This window comes from Corylus avellana, chromosome ca8 (assembly GCF_901000735.1).
Source record: "Corylus avellana chromosome ca8, CavTom2PMs-1.0".
Taxonomy (NCBI): domain Eukaryota; kingdom Viridiplantae; phylum Streptophyta; class Magnoliopsida; order Fagales; family Betulaceae; genus Corylus; species Corylus avellana.
Window position 1 is genome coordinate 16,066,488 of NC_081548.1, and position 20,687 is coordinate 16,087,174.

General features: G+C 36.7%; 1 protein-coding gene across 1 annotated transcript; it reads right to left on the bottom strand.

The window, feature by feature from the left end:
• Positions 1–9,936: 9,936 nt before the first annotated feature.
• On the bottom strand, positions 9,937–15,736 carry LOC132190500 (uncharacterized). The gene is made up of 3 exons (XM_059605510.1): positions 15,259–15,736; positions 11,514–11,676; positions 9,937–10,307 (listed from the first exon to the last, which is right to left on the bottom strand). Exons 1-2 carry the CDS (start codon positions 15,677–15,679, stop codon positions 11,546–11,548), a joined length of 552 nt encoding a protein of 183 aa, XP_059461493.1. The 5' UTR covers positions 15,680–15,736; the 3' UTR covers positions 9,937–10,307; positions 11,514–11,545.
• Between the last annotated feature and the right edge of the window lie 4,951 nt (positions 15,737–20,687).

Consider the following 20,687-nt stretch of genomic DNA (forward strand, 5'->3'; position numbering starts at 1 on the left):
ACGTGCAGTTTCATATCCAGGGGTTGGGGATTTTATCTTGTAGTAAACTGAAAACCGTGCGAACAAGTATGTGACACAGCTGCAAAACTCACGCTACAGTGCAGAATGCAATATACCCACAATCAGAAACTGAGGGAGGGGGGACCGGGTAGGCCATGGTGCCCCTCAACTAGAATTTGTGTATATTCTAGTTGCCTTGAAACTAGCTCCTCAGTTGGCCTTACGAGCGGGGTTACAACGTTGCCACCAAGATATATTTTTGATAGATGGAGGAAGGATATAGATCGAAAACATGTTTTGATTAAGAGTAGTGGTGACATGTTGGTTAATAACTCTACTGCCCAAAGGTATGATGAATTTTGCAAGCATTGTAAAGAATTAGCATCGCTCACATCTAAGAACGTGAAATATTTCATGAAAGCGATGAAAAGTGTTGATGATAATGGAGAAATACCGTGCCTTAACGTTGGCTGAGCCCAATCAATGTGATGAAGTCATTCCAACTTGTGATGAGGTAATTTTAAGTAACGAGGGCACCACGGTGCAAGGTGAGAAGGTGCTTACTCTTGTTAAGGCTATAAAGAAAGGGAGACTACGCTTCCTACGAATGGTCCTAGTTATAGAAAAAGTGACCAAAAAGTCACAAGGTAAGAAATCCCAAGGACGAAATAAGCAACAGGATGAGAACACTGTCAACAAGAAGGGAAAAAAGAAGAAGGTCCATAACCTATCTCAAGATGACCTCAACACTTCTCAAACTTCATTGCCTCATACAACATAGGTGATTAATATGACGATTTACCTGATTTTGGGTGCACATATCATTTGCTCAAATATAATTTTTCATTTGTTTAATTTATTACGTAGGGTTCCATCAATGTGGCAGCAACAATGGTTGATCCAATGTCTGAGTTGTCAAAATTGATCAGCCAACACAAATATGAAGAAGCCTTTGTCGCAGCCTTTCAAAGATGAGATGTGTCTATTGTATACTGGCTATGCTCTCAGGTTTATAAATTCATCATGTTATCTTAGTTATTAATGTTATATATTTAAAAGAAGTTGCCTTAAAGGTGGGCTTTTTTTTTTTTTTCTCCCTTATTTAGGTTGATCTATAGCATATATTGTCTATATATTCTCTTCCTTTGAGCCAAGTAGTTTTGCTTTACCTTTTGCGGCATCTAACCTACGGAATCAATATTATTATGCCCTACACATTTGGTTGGATGATAAGCGTCGCCAATGCTATAATCCCAACAGACCCAATGATTGCAATGCATGTGCAGCCCATCTTCAATTAAGTTTATGCCGTTCTCAATCATCAACAATACTTGCCTACGATTACTGGTGATGAGCTTTCAAGTATCCGCTCTCTGATACATGTTATTATGTCAAAGAGCATGTAAAATTTAATATAGTTTATGTCTTTGATGTTGGCATATTTTTTAGGAAATTGTCATGTAACTGTCTTTTTGGGAAGTTGCCATGTGACTTTGTCTTTTTTAGAAATTGTCATGTAACTTTCAAAAGGATTGTGTTGGGAGCAACGTGGAAGAGCTTGTTTATAAGAACATTCGGTTCGAGGTGAGCTAGCGGCTTCGAATTCCTTTTTTTTTTTTTTGTCATTTATGTTTATTGCATATTTCTTACTGTTTACGAAAATTTTTTACTGGGTTCTTTTATTTTTTGTTCATTTATTTTTGGGGGAAGTTGGATTTATGGGTTGCTGGTTGTTTTAGATAGTAAAAGTGTCTGTTAATTTGTAGTTATATCATGCAAATGATGGTGTCAATGTTATAATCGAAGCTAGATTTAGTTATTCAAGTATTGGTTTTTGGTCCGATTGATCTTTTGTCACTATATGTCTGTGATGTATGGTTCTTTGAGGATTTGTTTCTTTATATTTGGAAACTGAATGTAGCTTTAGGAAAAATAGTGAATTTGGGGGAGTGGGTTTTAGTAGGGTGATTGTTGTTTTAGTGTCTATAATTTCATGTAGTTGCAGGAAGTTCAAAACATTTGGGATTTTGTGTTGTCATGCTTTGAAATTTTTTGATGTACTTGATATAAAAACAATTCCCGACACGTACATTTTGAAGAGGTGGACAAGAGAAGCAAAGAGTGAAGACATCTTAAACAATACGATAATGAATGTGCAAGAGGATGTGAATTTAAATGCTACACAACGATATAGAATAATATGTCCAATGCTAGTGGGAGTAGCCACTGAAACAACTAACAATGAAGAGGCATTTGCTTTTGTAAAGAAGATGGTAAAAGAAATGAAAAATGGAGTTCGAAATATTAAAAAAGGTTCGAGTACTACTCTTGATAATGAAGCTCAACCGTCAATGTTAGACAGCAATAAAATTGCAAATCATACCCAATCTGTTGAGACATTATTTGAAACGGTAAAAGGGATAAAGAAGAAGTATGGTTGGAAGGGTGGAAAACGATTAAAAGGTTGGGTTGAGACGCAACCAAAGAAGACAAAAAAAATTATAGCAAAAAAGAATATTGAAAAAAAGTCTTCTCGGGTAATATTCTAGCTCTATAAATTCACATTAATCACATATAATTTATTAGATTTAATACCATTTGACTAATTGAATTTTATTATTACTTACAGGAAATTAATTATTCTCTCAACCTTTGGGATGATGACTCTAACTTGCATTTAGAATGTTACTTGCATCAGGTGAGTATTATTTAAGTTTATAATGTTTATCTATATTTCATGATATGTCTAAATGCACTTAGAAAAAAAGAAAAAGGAAAAAGGAATAGCTTAAAATAACTTGAATCGTATGATGTCTAAATGCATTATCCATTTGTAGCTTGTGTTGATGAGATTTTTATTTTATTTTATTTTATTTTTTGTTACATAGCAAAAGATCAAGTGTCTTATTCAGTACCAATAATAATATTTGAAGAATCGTTTCAACATAGATGTAAAACCAGTTTCATTAACTTTCTATCGGTACGTTTACACTTTCTACTCTTATGATTGTATAGTGACCATTTTACCGGTGCCCTAACACTATTTTACTTTTTTTTATATGATTAATGTGGTTATGTAGGAACCATTTGATAAAAGTTTATTGCCCTTATCTTTTCAAGTATCAAATCATGCGTACATTACTCAGGTAAAAATATACATTTTATTCATATTTGAAAACATTAATGCATCTCATATTAGGTTGACAAGTTAAATGATATTCTTAATTTTTAGGAAACCAATGGGTTCAATCTTACACCAACATCTATTGCTTATAGCACAAATGCAAATATGGATCTCATTAATTTTCTTGGTAAGTTGCAAACTTACTATAGAGAAATCTTTTCGTATTTTCTTATTCATTTGAAAAATTAACTTTGATTTTGAAACATGTTCAGGACATTGAAGGGTGGTGCGAGATTGAAAGGGGGTGTTGATTGTGATTTTTTGTTGTTTTGGTGGGTTGGTGTTGTGATTAGAACATTTTTTGTGTTGGAAATTATATTACTTTTGTATTTATCTGTGCTGAAGTTGATGCAAAAGAACATTGTAAGGAATTGATAGGAAAATCAGTGTTGTTTATTCAGATGGATGGTTATCAATTTGTGTGCATTTATATCCAAATTTGAATGGCATTGCTATTGATATAATTTTGAAAAGTATTATCCCGACAATCACAACAAATAAAATCTTCTTTATGATGTTGTTAGCTTGAATTGGAGTATTAGCAAATACATCAATTCTAGGAAAATCATACTACAAAATTCAAGAAACATAACTAAGAATCATTAATTATAGATATATAGACTACAGAGGAAGCAAACTATTTACATTTTTCTAAAATCTACTGGCACTTTTCTATAAAGACTTTATGAGGCAACAAAACTTTTTGAACCAATTACAAAATGATGGATGTACACAACTTTTTTCATGCCCAAGCCTATGTGCACGGGATATAGCTTGCCTTTCCACTTATGGAGTCCATACCACATCTAACAAAACAACCCTAGTTGGATCATTGAAAATATTAATTGAGGATCGGTGCTGCTTTGCTTCTAGCTGTCCATCCACATACAACACCCTGCTCCCCTATCTCTAATTCAGCTTCCACTAGCATTGCAGATAGAATCACATCTCTAGTTTTTTTCTGGGAAAGAGTATCTCCCCCAACAGTTGTGTATCTTCATATTGAAACATGATATAAAGAAAATGATGCAGCTAGCCATAGGAAACATAAAGTCATGTTTTTTTTCTTTCTTTTGTTTGTTATCTTGATTAAAACCCAATGTAATTAATTAGTATAGAGAGATTCATGATTGTACATGCAAATTTTTAAATTATGAAAGTTGACCATTTACTATTCAATGAAGCAAAATCAAAGCAAGGAGCAAAAGAAACCTAACCCCCAAACTTGCCCATTTAGCCATGGCAAAAACTAAAATGAACTGAACATTTTCTCCACATGCCCAATCGGTGCTCAACTGAAATACAAAAGAAAAATAAAACTATAACTAACTAAAATTTCATACCCATTTTCGATTTAGCAAACAACCCAAAGAAAACCCATTCAGTTCTTAGAAAAAAATCAAAGGAAAGATCAAAACAAAACCCCATAAAAAATCAACCCAACTCACTTCAACCACCAATTTTTCGTCCATTTAAACAAAGCATAAGAATATGAAAACTTTAACAATTGAAAGAGAAGATAAGCTCACCCAACAAGTCATCAAGAACAACCACGTACGGAAGAAGAAACCAAGAAAAACCACGTATGAACAACCAACTAGGTCTGGGTAGGTGAAGATTGTTGCAAAAGATACGATTTTTTTTTTTTACCTTTGACTGTTGCAAAAAAATCCTGTGTGAAGAAAGAAGAAGCTTTCTTGGTCTGGGTTGGTGAAGACTAAAAAGATAGGATTTTTTTTTTTTTTTTTCTACCTTTGACTGTTGCATAAAAATCCTGTGTGAACAAAGAAGAAGCTTTCACGGTGTGGTGTGGTGTGGTGAGGTGAGGAAGAAGAAGTTTTTTATTTATTATTATTATTATTATTTTTTCAAATGAGGAAGAAGCGTGTAGAAGAAGTTTGAGGAAGAGTAATTAAGACAGCACATTGGTAAAACAAAAAGTTTAAAATCAAAATTCACTGCGCCTAGATTACACAAAAGCTCTTACACCATTGGATTTCATCAACGGCCAAGATCCCTCAACATGAGATTCTCCAATTACTTTCAATTGGAGGGGATTCGGATCCAATAACGTGTCTAGACGATAGGATAGATTGTGAAAACCATGTGAGTGGTTGTACTATTGTGTTGAAATAGTGATAGAATATAATTTGGTAGTTATTTTAATAAAGATATGCAAAGGGCTTGCATGGCACTTGAGAATGCACATTAATGTGTTGTTGTTGTAATACTCGACAGATGGCCGATTTTTTTTTTTTTTTTTTTTTAAAAAAAAGACTAATAATTTGCTACAAAGAGACAAAACATTTTTCATAAAACAACATTTTATAAACCAAAAACCTAAACCCCTTATGAGCAGCCCCAACCCCTTGAGTTTTTCCAAACAAAAGCCAAGAATTTCACTCTCTCACCGAACATTCGTTATGGGACCACCTGAACGTTTGCCCTTAACCTAAGTGCGAGTGTTTGCTTGGGGGACCACCACGAGCATTCGTTGACTAGTCCTTGAGCCATTGGGTAATACCCAAACGTATGAAACCCTTTGACCCATTGTGTAAATAGTACCCGAACGTTTGCCCCCAAAGTACCCGAACGTTCCTTGACAACTCTGAAAAGTAATTTTAACCTATTCTCCACATTTTTCAGAGGAAAGCACGCCTCAAGCCTCTATATAAACCCCTCCCTTTGACCCTCAGTCCCTCCTCACACCAGAAAACCCTAACCATAGAGTGATGAGTGATTTTGAAGGAGGAGGAAGCCTTGGTGGTCTTGCTATCTTCTAAGGTATTTTCTTGCCCATTCACATAACCTTCATGTTCTTCTTATTGTATTTTCTTAAAGTATTACAAGTTTTAAAGATGCATTGACAAGTTCTTGTATCTATTTCCTTACAAAACCAAGAATGATTTTGAAGAGCTTTAAACTCGCCTTTTATTGTCTTAAGTTTGCATGTGTCCATTAAGAGCCTAGAAAGAGATGTACCACACCCTAAAAGCATAGAGCTATATTTGGGTTTCTGGCTGAGAGTTTTTACTCTTTGGCCAAACGTTCGCCCAAAGAGCATGACACACGCCTAGCAACCCATATGTGTGAGCTTAAGGTTTCGATGACCCCTTTCATTAGATAGGACTTATTGTGTCTCTCGAGGAATTCTCTAGTGATGCATATAACGATGTGTTGTATTTTGTTATAATAGGGATTTATGATGTTGGAAGACTCAAACGAGTGCACGAGGTAAGTAAACACTTACGACTATTTTTCTTAAAAACGTGCGATATGTCAACTGATTAAGCACGGGTCTAATATAATCATGCCTATATTTTTTTATAACTTGTTAATAACTGCTTGATAAGATGCACCGCATGACATGGTACACCTGTATGTGCGGTATGATGGCCATGTGCTTACTTTATAAAATTGATTATATGGACAAACGTGTGTATGGATGTGATATAAGGGCCTTGGATCCAATGGTTAATTTGTGATTGTCGCAGCTTTAATTGGCGGGTCACTACAGGACTTACATAATTAATAGCGTGGGCCACCCAAGGTCAGACTTGGTCAGGCTACTGGTGTTATGGACGGTAGTGTACAATGGACGGGGCACTGACATTGTATTAAAGGTCCCTCGGGCAGCGCCAACTCTACTGAGAATGGGTAATATCTCGGGTAGACCATATATGATAGTTATAATATGTTAAAGCATTATTTTTCTACATTAAAACACTTAGGCGATTGCCGTTGGAAGTACATCCCTTTTTCTACCAAACGATATTTTTATGGTGTATTAACAGAGACAGCACCTCTTTCAAATCTCTGTCAAATTGCACGTTTATTTCTGCTCAATAATAACTGGCTCATGTCGTACCTAACTATGAGGTTTACTTACTAAGTCGTTAAACTTATGCGGTTATTACATATTGTAGGATGCCTCTTTCTGGGAAGAGGGGAGTAACAAGGTTGCCACTATGCAATTGTTTAAGACAGAGATCTTCATATTGTTACCAGGTTTGATCAGGTTATTATTAGTTGCTTCGTGTCTATGTTTCGAGGATAATATATGCTTCTTTTATGGTTATTAGATTTCTCAGATTTATCTCACCTTCCTATGCACTAACTCTGATAATGCTTAGAGGGGCGGTTTTCCACTTAGCTACCTATTAGTTATATTAGGGTAATTGCCGGTAACCCTACCAGATTGGTCAACACCAAATTTGGAGGTGTTACAATTGTGCTGCACAAATTTTATGGATAAAAATAAGGGTTAAATACTTCATACCCCCCTAGGGTTTTCCAACTTTATTTTTCCCCCCCTGTGGTTTCATTTTTATCACAGGAGGTCCTTGTGGTTTTGATAAGTGACCAAATTAGTCCATCCGTTAGTTGACCGTTAGGACTGACACGTGGACCAATCAGACGTCGACACGTGGCACATTTAATTTAATTTTTTTTTTAAATGTATTTAAAAAAAAAAAAAGAAATGGAAAAAATTGGGGGTGGCTCTTGGCCATTTGGGGGTGGCTCGGCCATGCCACCCCCATCTGGCTGGATGGGGGTGGCTCGGCCACCCCCTTGGAGCCCAAGGGTGTGGCCCAAACCACCCCCAACCACCTGGGGTGGTCGAGCCACCCCGGGGCCCGGGTGGTTTCTGCCACCATCTGAGTGGGGTGCCTGCCCCCGGGTGCCCGTGGGTGGTCGGCCACCCCCATCCGCCCAAATGGGGGGGATCCACCCCAATTTTTTTTTTTTTTAAAATTTTTTTTTTTAAAAATTAAATATGTGCCACGTGTCGACGTCTGATTGATCCATGTGTCAGTCCTAACGGTCAACTAACGGATAGACTAATTTGGTCACTTATCAAAACCACAGGGACCTCCTGTGATAAAAATGAAACTACAGGGGGGGAAAAATAAAGTTGGGAAACCCTAGGGGGGTATGGAGTATTTAACCCTAAAAATAACGTATAAAATGAAACTTTTACAAAACTAAGCTTTTGTTCATAAGTTTGTAGTTTGAAGCTTTCAAATGTATTATGTAACCGATTGGATTTTTAGCTACATGTTAGGTTAAGAATGGTCCTAGGATGAAAGTTGATGAATTAGAATGAGAAGAACGAAGTGTAACACCCTAGACCCCCTATGGTAATTTTAGTAAGTTCTTCATTATTTTAGTTTTCTTTAAATATTGTGTGGTAGTAATTTGTTTAATTAATCCCTTATAAATTTGTGGGTTTAACAGGGGTATGTAAGACGACAAAAAAAAATACTTAAAAGGGACAAAGAAAGTCATAATTTTCAAGTCTGAATCCTAACAAAATCTAGCAAACTGTCTTTTTCCCTAAAAATGAAAGTATTATTTGTTAAAACAAAATAATGATATAAGGAGGACTAGAGTTCTTCTAAATATGATGTGTCTTTTCACTTATAATTTTAGCCTCCAAACTCTCACGTCAATTTAGAAACAAGAAAATACACATCTCTCTGTGTCTCTCTCCAAGCGAAAACCTAAAAGCCTACAAACAAAATCATTCGAGGCTAGCAAAACAGTGGTAAGTTAAGCCCCAAACTATCTCCTAGAAGCTATCACCTGTTGTTCAACTTCTAATCAAGATTTTATAAGTATTTCTAATGATCCTTTCAAGTATTTTTAGAGTTTCTTTAAGTCAAACATTAGAAAAAATTGTCCTTCTGTGTTTTTCTTAATCCCTATGAATAAAATCTTGCAAAATTAGTGCAAGAAACTGCACAGAACAGTGTTGGTGCCCAAGGAATAGATTTTTGTCTTTTCAGTTTCTCCCAATTCACATCCAGTTTTTGCTTAGGTATAAGTTCTAATAAGCCTTATCATTGATGAATAGTTTTGTTATTATAAGAGCATCTCCAACAGATTAGGTTAACTCCTCACATTATCTATATTTAGCTAATATGGGGAGTTTTTCTTCTCCAACGGATGAGGTAGAGATTTGGTCAAATGCAATTTGTGCTGCAGTAAATAGAAACTTCTTGGTATTTACTGTAACGCAGTAAATATATAAAATAATAATTGCCAATTGCACCTCCCTCTCTCTCTCTCTTTCTCTCTCTCTCTGCCATTTCTTCTCAGTTGGTGGCCCTCGTTAAAAGAAAGTGAGAAAAAGAAAAGATGCTCTAAGAATCATAACAAAAACCTATTAATACTTTAATAACAACGAATAAAAAAGAAAATAAAGAAATTCCATTCAAATTCTTTAGATTTTCCAGCCATTATGGTCTGAACTATAAATTTCTTTAGTTATTAAGGTACAAATGGTCTTTGTAGTTGTGATTGTATTGGTAGTAGCAATTCATCAACTCCTTCATTCAAAGTGTCAGATTTTTAGTAGCGTTCAAGACAAGCAACATCCAATGCTCCTCTTTAAGTAGGTAGTTTAACCTTTTAGTTTCTCTTATCTATAAATTTCTTTTGCTATTAAGGTACAAATGGTCTTTGTAGTTGTGATTGTATTGGTAGTGGCAATTCATCAACTCCTTCATTCAAAGTGTCAGATTTTTAGTAGTGTTCAAGACAAGTAACATCCAATGCTCCTCTTTAAGTTAGGTAGTTTAACCTTTTAGTTTCTCTTATCTTCCAATGCAATGAAATGGAATGTTCTACATTTCTACTAAAAAAAATTGGATGCTATATCAAAACTTGTAATTAGCAAGACGAAGAGAACGTTTCATAAAATGCCTTTGCCCTTGGGTCAACAAATAAATCATGTACTTGGTATTGAATGTAGAGTTAACAAACGGATTTGACTTAGGTGCTGTAAAAAAACGACAGCACGTGCTGTAGTTTTTTTTCGACGGTCCAGCTGAATGTTACACATGCAAGGAGAGTCTCCATTAAAAGTACAAATCGTGAAGAAGACTTGTGATGAGAACAAGCATATTCAAGATACATTGATTCCTTATCAACCAACCGCAAACAGGAGCAAGTCAAGACTTAACGTAGACAGGGGATGGGTTTGGGAATTAGAGAAGCGTAAGAGCAAATCCCTAACCCCCAAAACAACCATAATTACATCTGTACAGCATTTCATTTACTCGTTAACCTTCCACCAGCCCAGCTTCTCCTTCCTCTCAATCTAAAGTGGTTAGCGAGCCTGCAAGTTCCGACCATAAATTAGTTAGTAAGAGAGCATTTGCAAAAGCAATTGCAGATCGTGGCGGACAAATAGCAACAGCACTTCACTCCTTGGAAGAAATTTGACCTCAAAAAGGCATGTATGCACACAGGTACTCACCTGTCTGTATATGCCCCTTTTGAAAACAAAGATTTTGCTCAAATGAAATAAACTAGCCCAATAGCATTTCCACCTCCCCCCACCACCCAAACACAAGGGCAGTTTGGGATGAGGTAATGCCAATCGTCATGCAGTGTTTCAGTATCACGTAGCATTACTTGGTTGATCTGATAGCATTTGTAATGATTTAAGAAAAGTGTTAGCAACATCTAGACTATCACTCTTTTTTTTTTGATAAGTAATAACATCTAGACTATCACTCTTAAAGGACTAGTTGAGTTACAACTAAAGCCTTTGGTAGGTTCCACATAGCCTTGGGTACTAGACTAAATTGGCAAGGGAAAAATAAGAGCCTTTTCTTTCCCTAAATGAGTGTATAATTATCATGCTTTGCTGATGAGTGAAACAGTGTCATTAATAGATTAACGTTTCTTTTTTGGGGTTGGGATATTACCTACTTCGAATCATACTGTAGAAGAAAACATAAATTATCAATGAAAATAATTATTATGCATCCACTGTAGCAAGAAACTGAGCTATTGCCATAATCAACAGCCTTAGACTTGACGAAATAAGTTGAATTTTCTTCTAGAATTTGGGAGTACGATTTCAATATGTACAATTTTAAAAATTGCGTTTTTAAAAATTGCGTTTTTGAAATCGCTACTTTTTAAAATAGCATAGGCGTTTAGTAAAACATGTTAAGAAATACTTTTTTTTATCAATTGAGTGTTTGGATAACATTAGCATATAATTGCGGTTTCATAGCCAAATAGGTAAATATTGCGCCAAATATTATTTTAAGCGAAATCGTGATTTTGATTTAAATTCGCACATTTTCAAATAAGCACCCCCTAGTCAGCTTATAGAAATCGCGGATTTTTCCATGATTTTAAAATTTGTGTTTTTAAAATTGCAATCCCAAACACTCAAAAATAGCGATTTGGTTTAAAAATGCAGATTATTTTTTTAAAAACACACTCTCAAACGGACCCAAAATACCATACATAAAGGTCACATGCACAATGAAAAACATTACTGGTGTCTGCCAGAGAACATACTTACCACACGGACCATTCCGCCAAGGGATCTGCTCCTCATCCTTCCTCATCCTCAGATTGCGATGTGTCCTCTGAAATTTTCAGAACCTTCACCTCTACCTCCACCTCCACCTCAGCTGACCCATTCACCCGCAAATCTGCCTTTGATGGATTATCAGATTCATTGCCTGCATTAAAAGAAAAGGATGTACAAGTGTATTAAGTGTCAAGTTCAAATAATGTAACACAGAAGCTCACTAATTAACATTGGAAAGGGTCTCAACAATGCCTAAACACACTTCCCACCCACCACCCAGAAAATGGCCACCTTTCAAGTCTTAAATCTGTAACATTCAACAGTTACCAATGCAGACCCCAAAATGTTAATTCATAAAGGAATGAACCAAGATATTGGATTTAACACAAGGATAGATTAAATGAAAATAAGACATATAGCTCTAATTTGTTTCCTAGGAACTAAGATCAAACAGAAAATTGTGTCTTCTCTTCTGGTTCTGAATCTAGTTCTTTTTATCATTGTTGTTGTTGTTTTTCTTTACATGTAAAAAATTCCAAACTTACTATTGCCTTGATAGTTAATAAGTAGTCCTTATTCTTTTGTGCAAAATATCGTTTGGAAAAGCAAGTTGTAAGAATTTGTTCGCTGTTGACTTGTAGGTGCTTTCATCCATATTGTAATTGTACTTGAGATTTACAAATGTCCATCCCAGAAACTCCAAAACGTATATGTCAATTCCAACACTATACATGAAAGAGCTGCTGCCAAGACTTGAACTGCAAAGCTTTTAGACCATAAAGATACCTATATTACAATTATCACTAGATAATAATCTTTAAAATGCTAAAAATCAGCAAACTTTTCCTCCGACTTGACTCTTTGGGCAAAATTTGGGTAGAACTCAGACAAGCCAACAGACTGAACCATATTTATTGGAGACAGCTAAATGAATGAAAGAAGCACCTGAGCGAACAACAGATTACCAGCTACGGGATGGATTAATTTTCTTCAAATGGCGAGCTGTCAATCCACCAAAATCATCACTGAAAGACTCTCTCTTAAATTAATCCCATAATTCAAAGATTGGCGGCCATTTGGTGGTCCCACACACTTACAAATGAATTGCACAAGGATTCTACTAAAGTTGGTGAAGAAGGATGTGCATGCTCATGTGGCAGTGTGTGAGATGTACGAGTGCAGCAAATATGAAGCCAGGAGACCTGTAGGGTTGCTTCAGCCATTGCCAGTACCCACACAGGCATGGGAAGATATTTTTTTTGATAATTAAAGATAAGAAGAATAAAGAAAATGGGAAGATATTTCATTGGATTTTACTTATAAAAAAAAAGGATATTTCATTGGATTTTATAGAGGGTTTGCCAATGTCTGCAGGTACATATGTTTTAATGGTGATGGTGGACCGCCTAACAAAATAAGCCCACTTTACCGCCTTATCACATCCATACACTGCACAAAAGGCTGCAAATTTTTGTGTGGAAATCATTGCTCCATGCAATACCACGGTCAATCATGAGTGCCCATAACTGTATCTTTATTAGCCAGTTTTGGCAAAATTATTTCAAGCTACAGGAGAACCAACTCAAGAAGAGCACCACATATCACCCACAAACGGGGGCAAACGGAAGTTGTCAACTGGTGCCCTGAACAATACTTGCGATGCTTCACCAACCAACCACCTAGAATATGAAGTCACTTTTTGGCTTGGACAAAGTTTTGGTACAATACCATCTTTCATCAGTCGGTTGGGATGACGCAATTCCAAGCTTTGTATGATCAAATTCCTCCAATCATTACTGATTATCTAGTGGGCATATCGCCAATGGAAAAGGTGGACCAAGGATTGGTAATGCGAGACAAAATACTGAAGCAGCTGAAACATAACTTGGAGCAAGGCCAGAATCGGATGAAATAATGAGCTGATGCACATCGAAGGGAAGAGACGTACAACATTGGTTCTATGGTTTATGTGAAATTACAGCCATACCACCAGAGTTCAGTTTTTCAGTAGGCTCACCAAAAGTTGGCCAGTAAAGTATTTCGGGCCTTATCAAGTGATTGAATGTGTGGAAGCTGGCATTACCTGAATACTTCAGAGTTCATCCCAGATTTCATGTTTCCAAATCTTCAGCGCTAGGAGATTCCGCGCAACCAATTATGAGCTTCCCCCATTTCTGACAATGGGAATCCCAACATTGAGCCTCAGTTCATCAAAGATTACATATGGGTGAAACAGGGATCCAGATATGTGACAGAGGCACTCATCCAATGGAAATTTCTTCCACCAAAGGATGCAACATGGGAGGACACTGATCAGCTTACCCAACAATTTCCAATGTTACACCTTTAGGACAAGGTTCCAGCTGAAGGGGCAATGAGAATGATAGGCCATGGAGAATATGGAAACAAAATACCATATATTTGATGCTTGAAGGGAGTGGAGACATGCATGCAGCCACATGAGGATGACCACCGAATGGGCTCTGTTATGCCCTGTTTGTGGAAGCTAAAACAGAGGAGATGAGGAACATGCAGCTAATGGATGGCACGCCAACTTAAATGGTCACATGGGAGGACTTGCAACATGTGCATGGCTACAGTTTGGTGGGGGGGGAGGGGGCGGGGGGCAAGTTCTTTTATATTCACGTCTTGTTGTTAGTGGGGAGTTACAAGTTTACGTGTCATGGTGTAGTTTATGTATCATTGTGAACGGTGTTAGTAGGTGAGTTGGTAACTGCTAGTTAAGAAGCGATTAGAAGCATGGGTGCGGAACAACCTTATCTCTATTGTACTGTGGTTTGACTCCCACCCGAAGTGGAGTTCATTGTTAGGAATTTAGTGTTCTTAGAATTACCTTGGGCCTATCAGGTCTACCAGAGTTTCTCATACTAAAAACCAATTTAGTTTCAGCCGTAAGAACAGTGTATCTTACCAGCAAATTTGCCAAGATACATGGGCTTTGTTTCCAATTAAAAAAAATAACACACACACACACACTTTAAAGGGTTTCAGATCAAATCTCCAAAATATGAATAACAAACAAAAAATTCTGTGTAAAACCATAAAATCTGGAAGTTGGCTAATCGTCAATAGCATAACCCTAGGACTCCAAAACAACATGAAAAAAAAAAAAAAAATTGCTATATTCTATTAAAAAAAAATTCTCTAACTATAATAAACACCCAAAATTTGTGACCCATTGTTAGATTGTAGCATATTAGTATAAAAGGGCGTATAGAATGATAGAAAACGTCAAAAGGTTCTCTTTCTTGGAAGTTAGGCTGTCCTCGAAACAACCCATCACCCTTTTTTTTTTATCCTAATTCTCATTCCATAATCACTGCAAATTCATTTTGGGGCGCCTTACGCTTTTAATAAGACTGGTTATTACTTATAAAAAAAAATAAATCACTGCAAATTCATCATCCATCCAATTTCATAAAAATTATATATAAAATGGTCATGTATTTGTAACGATGGATGGTGAATTTGCAGTGATTATGGAATGAGAATTAGGAAAAAAGGGTGAATTGATTCTAAATGTTCTGGACATTTTCAACGTCCTTTTATACTAATATGCTACAATCAGTCTAACAGCTAAGTCAAGCAAACCTAGTTATCGACATGAATAAAACCTAAGCATAGAAGCATCGAAAAACCTGATTTTCCTATTGTTTTACAGAAGTTTCTGCGAAGCCAAACAGATTTCGCAGAAGCAGATGGGCAGAATTACCGTGGAGGAAGAAAGAAGAGCAGGGCCAGCCACGGGAGGTTGTAAGCGAGAGGGACTCCTCGTGGCCGAGCGGGTCGGTCAGCCGGCCCACCAGGTCCAGCACCTTGGATGTTCCGGGCCTCGGCGGCACCCAGAAGGACGAACCCGGCACGAAGGGCAGCCAGTCCGGGGTGGACTTCTGGACCATGATGCGGTGGATCAGGTCGTCCAGCTTCTTCAGCAAAAAGGACTCGGATTCCCCGTCCCCCTCGCCCGATGAAGACGACGACGACGAAGAAGAAGAAGATGAGGAGGAGGCATCAAGGTCGATCTCCATCAGCCGGCCGGAGCTGCTGGAGAAGGAGCGGTGGGTGTGAGTCAGGTATCGTGGCCGGAAGAGGGGGGAGCGGCGGAGAAGGCTTTGGATCAGGATTCGGGCCATCGGAGAAGGACCAGAGAATTGGGAATAATTTTTTTGTACGTCTATCTGTTTATATAACGCATTCAGGAAAGTGTACGGTTATGAGGTGGGGATTGGGAATTGACAGTAGATATATGCTAAATCTAATAAAATCTTTGTATTTTGCCCATAAAAAATTATGTGACAAGATATTACATCATTTTTTTTTTTTTTTTAATTTTATCTTTTTTTCTTCACAAAAAATATAATGTGGCATTTTACAATATGAATTTTTATGGACAAAATATAAAATTTTTATTAAATTCTATCATTTCTCTTTACCATATACACTTTGCCATATATATATAATTAAAACTAGGTACCATTCTTTTATCCTATTTAAAATTCTTATAAAACCTAATGTAGCTTTTAAAATCGCCATTAAATTTTAGATGAATCATACTTGAATTTTGATCAAATAGTAATTTTGAAAGCTATATCAGCATTAAGAAAATTTTAAAAGGATAAAAAGATGATACCTAATATTATTCTTCGTGCAAAATCTTAATGGATTATATTAAATTATTAATGTGTCACTAATGTATGTCATTTATAATAAAAAAAAAGGGTATAACCTTATTCAACCATGAAGTTTCATAACTTTATTTTTTGACCGTTAGGGTTTACTTTTGATCATAAGAGGTCTTTGTGGTTTGCCTTAAGACCAAAATGGTCTTTCCATCTATTTGCTGTTAGTAGACTTAACGAAAGTTCACGTCACTGATTTGGAGACCAATTACATTTCGATAAATATCCTAATTGTCTAATCATCTTACCACTTATTTTTATTTTTTTATTTTTTATTTTTTTTCCAATTAAGAGATTAAAATACTCGGAAAATATTGGACTTTTACAATTAAACTCTTAGGTTCTGTCGTGAAATCAGAACCAAACCCATTCTTCCCCAACCCCATGCGCGGGTGAATCCTGCCTTCTACCCCAACCCACCGTTCTTCCCCAATCCGATCAACCCACTCTTCAGCCAACCCACCGATCTTCCCCAAGCCGAATAACCCACTATCCGACGCTCGGTAGCCACTCCAATAGCCATCACCACATTGCAGAAAAAAGAAAAAAAAAACCCTACTGTTCGAACCATAGAAAGACCATTCAAACAGTTAGCTGGAGATTTCTACCATATACCTATACAAAATCAGACTCACAACCAACTCTATCTCGAATATTTGTAGCAAGATCTTCCTCATAATCTTTTCCCACATCCTTTCTATTTCCTCTGCTTTAGGATGGTTTTGTCTCCAAAGATGAAGCAATGGATTTTCCCATCTATCTCAATCAGGTTGTCGCCTGGCAATTTCTCAACTCCTTTCTCCATCATTCATTTCATAATTACGAAATTTTCCCACTTCTGGTGCATATATGTTTTGAGAGTAGCACATAATATCCGTCATTATTGATATATGAAATTAAATTTTTCCCTTGTTTATCCGATGCATTAATACATAAACAAATTTTAAAGAGAAATGCATTTATATTGTAAAACAATGACTAAAGTACAATGATGCCAATTCAAAAATCAGTGTCAAGATTGTTCGAATGGTTCATCTCTCAAAAAGATGGAAGCAACAAAGAGGTCGTTATACTCCAAAAAGTATGCTGCCCCATTCCAGAGTATTTTTGTGGTTTGCTCATTATTTGTCTGTCTAGAAAGACAACTTGAAAGCACCCACCTTAGAATCCGTTACTGAATCCCAAAATGGGCTTTGGGGTATCAGTCTTAGGGTTTGAACGGAGAATGGGTTTGGAGAAGAAGGCTCATGGCGGTGGGTTGGGGAAGAAGGCAGGATTCACTGGCCCATGGGGTTGGGGAAGAATGGGTTTGGTTCTTTTTTCACGATAGAACCCACGGGTTTAATTGTAAAAGTCCAATATTTTTCCAGTATTTTAATCTCTTAATTGTAAAAAAAAAAAAAAAATTACTACGTGGCAAGATTATTTGGCAATTAGGACACGTGTTGAAATGTAATTAGTCTCAAAGTCAGTGACGTGAATTTCCATTAAGTCTACTAATAGCAGATGGATGAAAGGACTATCTCGGTCTTTAGGCAAACCACATTGACCTTCTGTGATCAAAAGTAAACTCTATGGATCAAAAAATAATGTTGTGAAACCCTATGGGTGAATAAGGTATTTAACCCTAAAAAAAATATATAAACATATAAATATATAAAAATTAAGATTAAATACCTTTTTAGTACCTGTCTTTTAATGCCTTTATTTTTTCCGTTTAGGTTTCATTTTGTATCATAGATGATACCTCCATCCACATTACTTAACTGCAAAAGGGGGTGGAAATCGTGGAAATCTATTAAGGCCTTGTTTGGTTCATTGAATGTCTAGTCTATTGAAAAATGAATAGCTACACAGCTATTCATATTCCTTAGTTTGGTAACAACACATTCAAAAATTGGAATTGAATCAAAATTACAAAAAAAACCTTTCAAATTCATTAAAAAAAAAAAAAAACCTAAAATAAAATGGGTGGCCGACCACCCATAGAAGCGGTTAGGGGCCGCGTGGCCACCCCTGATTCAAATATAGGGTGGCTAAAATGCGACGGGAGTGATCGCACTACCCACAAAAGGCTCGAGGGTGGTCCCCCAAGGCGTCTAGGGGTGGTGCGACCACCCTCAACCTCTTATGTGGGTGGCCGACCATCCCAAAGGGTGGTCAAGCCACCCACTTTATTTTTCATTTTTTTATTTTGTTTTAAGTTTTTTTTTTTTTTAAAAAAAAAAAAATTATATGGGTATTTTTGAAAAATGCATTCTATTTCTTAAAAATTAGCTAAGCCACTCATTTTTTAGTGGCTTAGCTAATCCTTTGTGTATGAAATTAGTATCCCATGAGAATAAACTATTCACAGAAAGTGTGTTACCAAATAAATGAATAGTTATATTTAGAATTAGCTAGTCCATTCCAAGAGTCTATTCCACAAACCAAACGGGGCCTTAGTTTTATTAACAGAAGATGGACGAAGGTACCATTTCAGTATTTAGCCATAACCTAGGTATCGTCTATGATACAAAATGAAACCTAGGTGGGGGAAAATAAAGGTGTTAAAATCTAGGTACCAAAATAATATTTAATCCTAAAAATTGAAAGGTTTCATTTTGTTAAATGTCAAATTTGGGCTTGGACCCAAAAAAATAAAAATATACAAACTATCTAGAGCTTTCTCTCCAAACTTTGCAAAGTTGGGCTAGGGCCAAAAAAAAAAAGGAAGAAGAAAGGATTTCATTTTGGTAAAGGCCTAGTTAGCAGGTCAAAGTTTGAAGGTCAAGCAAAGTGGATCAGTCAGTTTTCCAGAATTTTTTGCTAGGAACAAGGGAATTGTTAGGGAGGGTAAAATGATGTAATCATAATTATTTGGTTGATTCTGACTCTTAGTAAAGTCAGAGTGCTAGTTTAGAGTTAATAGAGTTAATCCTAGCCCTATTCGTTCACTTAAATAATTTAGATGGGCTATGTCAATGGCTCCTTACTTTCCAAACAGAGTAGCGATAATCATGGAAGACAAAAGAGGAAAGAAGGAGAAGATTTTGTTATGGGGGAAAGACGAGAGGAAATTTGGGGAGAATAAAAAATAAAGATTTTGAGGAAGTGGTGCAATCAAGCATTAATGACAAGATTTTTGCTAGCAAAAGAAAAAGTATCTACGTAGGTCAATGAGACACAATTAAGGAGAAGATGGTGTGGTAGGCTATGGGAAAAAAGCTGACGTGGAGGGTTTACAAGATCAGGGAAGGGGATCAAATTCAAATGATTTTTCTAAGCCTGTTTTTCAAGCTAAGGTGGGTGGCCAACACGTGGAGGGTGGAATTGAAAGATCAAGCAATAAGAAGAAAAGAGTGTCGACGAGTAGAAGTTTTACTCATGGGCCGGATAGTAAAAAGTCCAAAGCGGGAAAGTCTGGAGAAAAAAGGGATGAAGGGGAGGTCATGGGAAAACAGAAAGCACAATTTTATCCAACAGAAGAGGACAAAGAAGGTGGAAAGAGGAACAGATTGGGAGGGGAGGAGCAGGGATATTGGAGTGATGATTCGGCGGAGGCTGTTCAATAGCCCCACCTACAATAATGAGTTTTCTAAGTTGAAACTGTCGAAAGCTTGGGAACCCTTGAGCAGTTCGAGATCTCCATCAGATGGTGAGAGAAAAGAGATCCAATTTGGTGTTCCTTATGGAAACCAAAATTCATAATAAAAATTTAGATTATCTGAGAATAAAGTTGAGGTATGACAATATCTTTGAGGTGGAAAGTGTGGGACGTAGTGGAGGTTTAATTTTATTGTAGAGGGAGGATATCTAGTTATGATCCAAAACTATAGCCGGCGACACATTAATGCTCTTGTTACAGTTGGTAGAGAAGGTGTGGAGTGGAAATTCTCGGGCTTTTACGGGCATCCGGAGATGGCAAAGAGGAAAGAATCATGGGCTTCTACTCCGGTATTTATCGACCATGACACCTTTACCATGGTTGTGTATGGGGGACTTTAATGAAGTAGTAAATTTATCTAAAAAGAGGGGAGCCGGAACTCGGGCAAATGGACAAATGGATGCTTTTAGAAAAACAATAGAAGACTGACAGTTGAGTGATTTGGGTTTCAAAAGGCCAAAATTTACTTGGAATAATGTGCAAGATGGAGGAGCTTTTATCAAAGAAAGATTGGATAGAGCTTTTGCAAACACCGAATGGAGATCATTGTATGAGAACATGGAGGTTTAGGTCTTGGAAAGACGAAGCTGTGACCATAATCCTCTTCTTGTCACTCTACATGAGAAGATGGATTTTGGAAAAAGGGGGTCAAGGCCATTTCGGTTGGAGGCTAGCTGGTCGGTAGGGGAGGATTTTAAGGATGTAGCGAATAATGCATGGACAACATGGTCGAAAAGGGGAAACAAATGGGATATGATCCAGGCGAAGTTGATGCATTGCAAAAGAACTATCCAAAAGTGTGTGCGGAAAAATGTA

Bases quoted from the DNA above. Each gene is read 5' to 3' on its own strand.
- LOC132190500 (XM_059605510.1), bottom strand. From the start codon at position 15,679: ATGGCCCGAATCCTGATCCAAAGCCTTCTCCGCCGCTCCCCCCTCTTC. The intron at 11,677-15,258 runs GTAATTCTGCCC...CTTTTAATGCAG, and splicing joins CTCTTCTTTCTTCCTCCACG to GCAATGAATCTGATAATCCA.